At 43.8% G+C, this 1,044-nt stretch overlaps 1 protein-coding gene across 1 annotated transcript in view; it reads right to left on the bottom strand.

Moving 5' to 3' along the window:
- RFK (riboflavin kinase) overlaps positions 1-1,044 on the bottom strand; it is a 32,857-nt gene that overhangs the window by 3,426 nt on the left and 28,387 nt on the right. The window contains exon 5 of the mRNA XM_014541229.1: positions 469-621. Within this exon, the coding sequence (XP_014396715.1) occupies positions 469-621 (153 nt within the window). The remainder of the gene's footprint in view (positions 1-468; positions 622-1,044) is intronic.

Raw genomic sequence — 1,044 nt, 5'->3', positions numbered from 1 at the left:
CCTATCGACACAGACATGTGAAGGCCTGGGGGGGGGTGGTGAAGGGTGAAATGGGGTGTCACTGGGGATGGGGAAGGGGAGAAGGGGATATCTGTAATACTTTCAACAATCAACTTTTAAAAAGCTTTAAGACATATAGAAAATAGTAATAGCTTAAGTCCTTCCTTATTAGTTTAAATAAAAATGATTAAACTCTCAAAAGGCAGAGATTAGCAGGATGATTAAAAAGATAAGAGTCAACTATACACTTCCAGGGACAAAGTTTTAAAATGAAAGGGAAAAGTTACCGTCAAATAGTAACTAAGTACTTCACTCTTAAATCCTTCAAGTGTGATGCCAAAAATTTAGAATTTACACTATGTTGTGATTACCACTGACGCAGTCCATACCTCTGTATGTATACCTAATACTGCATATTACTCTAAATCGTCATCCCATTTCCAGTTACACAGTGAAACACATTCTTACCATGGACTTCTTCGTGTTCTTGTAGTATGGGTTCCATCCTATGCTCACCACCATCTTATGGACTTCTCCAGTTCCCACACTGGCCCATCCGTAATAAATGCCAGTGGACACATCAGCGGGAAGATTATCGACCACTTGTTCAGGAAAGTTGGCTTAAAAACAGAAGTAAATATTCTGAGTGTTAAGAGTTTCACAACCTTTAGAAAAATCGTACCCAAAGCTAAATAGTTAAAAGAGACCTGTGTCTCATCCAGCTGCCTATGTTATCACTTGGGCACAATCTAATAATAGATTTTTTTTTTAAATAACCCTACAATTGGCTTGAGAATTTAACCAATCTGCCCAAATTACGATTCCTAACGGGCAAGGCTCCTGCCATGCTTGGCAGCTCTATCACGACAGGTTATAGAGGCGGCAAAGGGGGACCCCAAAACTCAGCTCCCGCTTCCTGCCCTCTCTACCCCTCAAGCCAGGGGCCGGGAGAACCCGAAGCCACGGGCCAGGACCTGCTCCCGCGGCCCCACTGAAGACCCTCCGCCTACACAGCGTGGGAATCGGCAGAGGGGAGGGCGTCAC

This window comes from Myotis brandtii, unplaced genomic scaffold, assembly GCF_000412655.1.
Source record: "Myotis brandtii unplaced genomic scaffold, ASM41265v1 scaffold266, whole genome shotgun sequence".
Lineage (NCBI taxonomy): Eukaryota > Metazoa > Chordata > Mammalia > Chiroptera > Vespertilionidae > Myotis > Myotis brandtii.
Note: the sequence above shows the minus strand (reverse complement) of the source record. Positions and strands in the feature narration are given on the sequence as shown.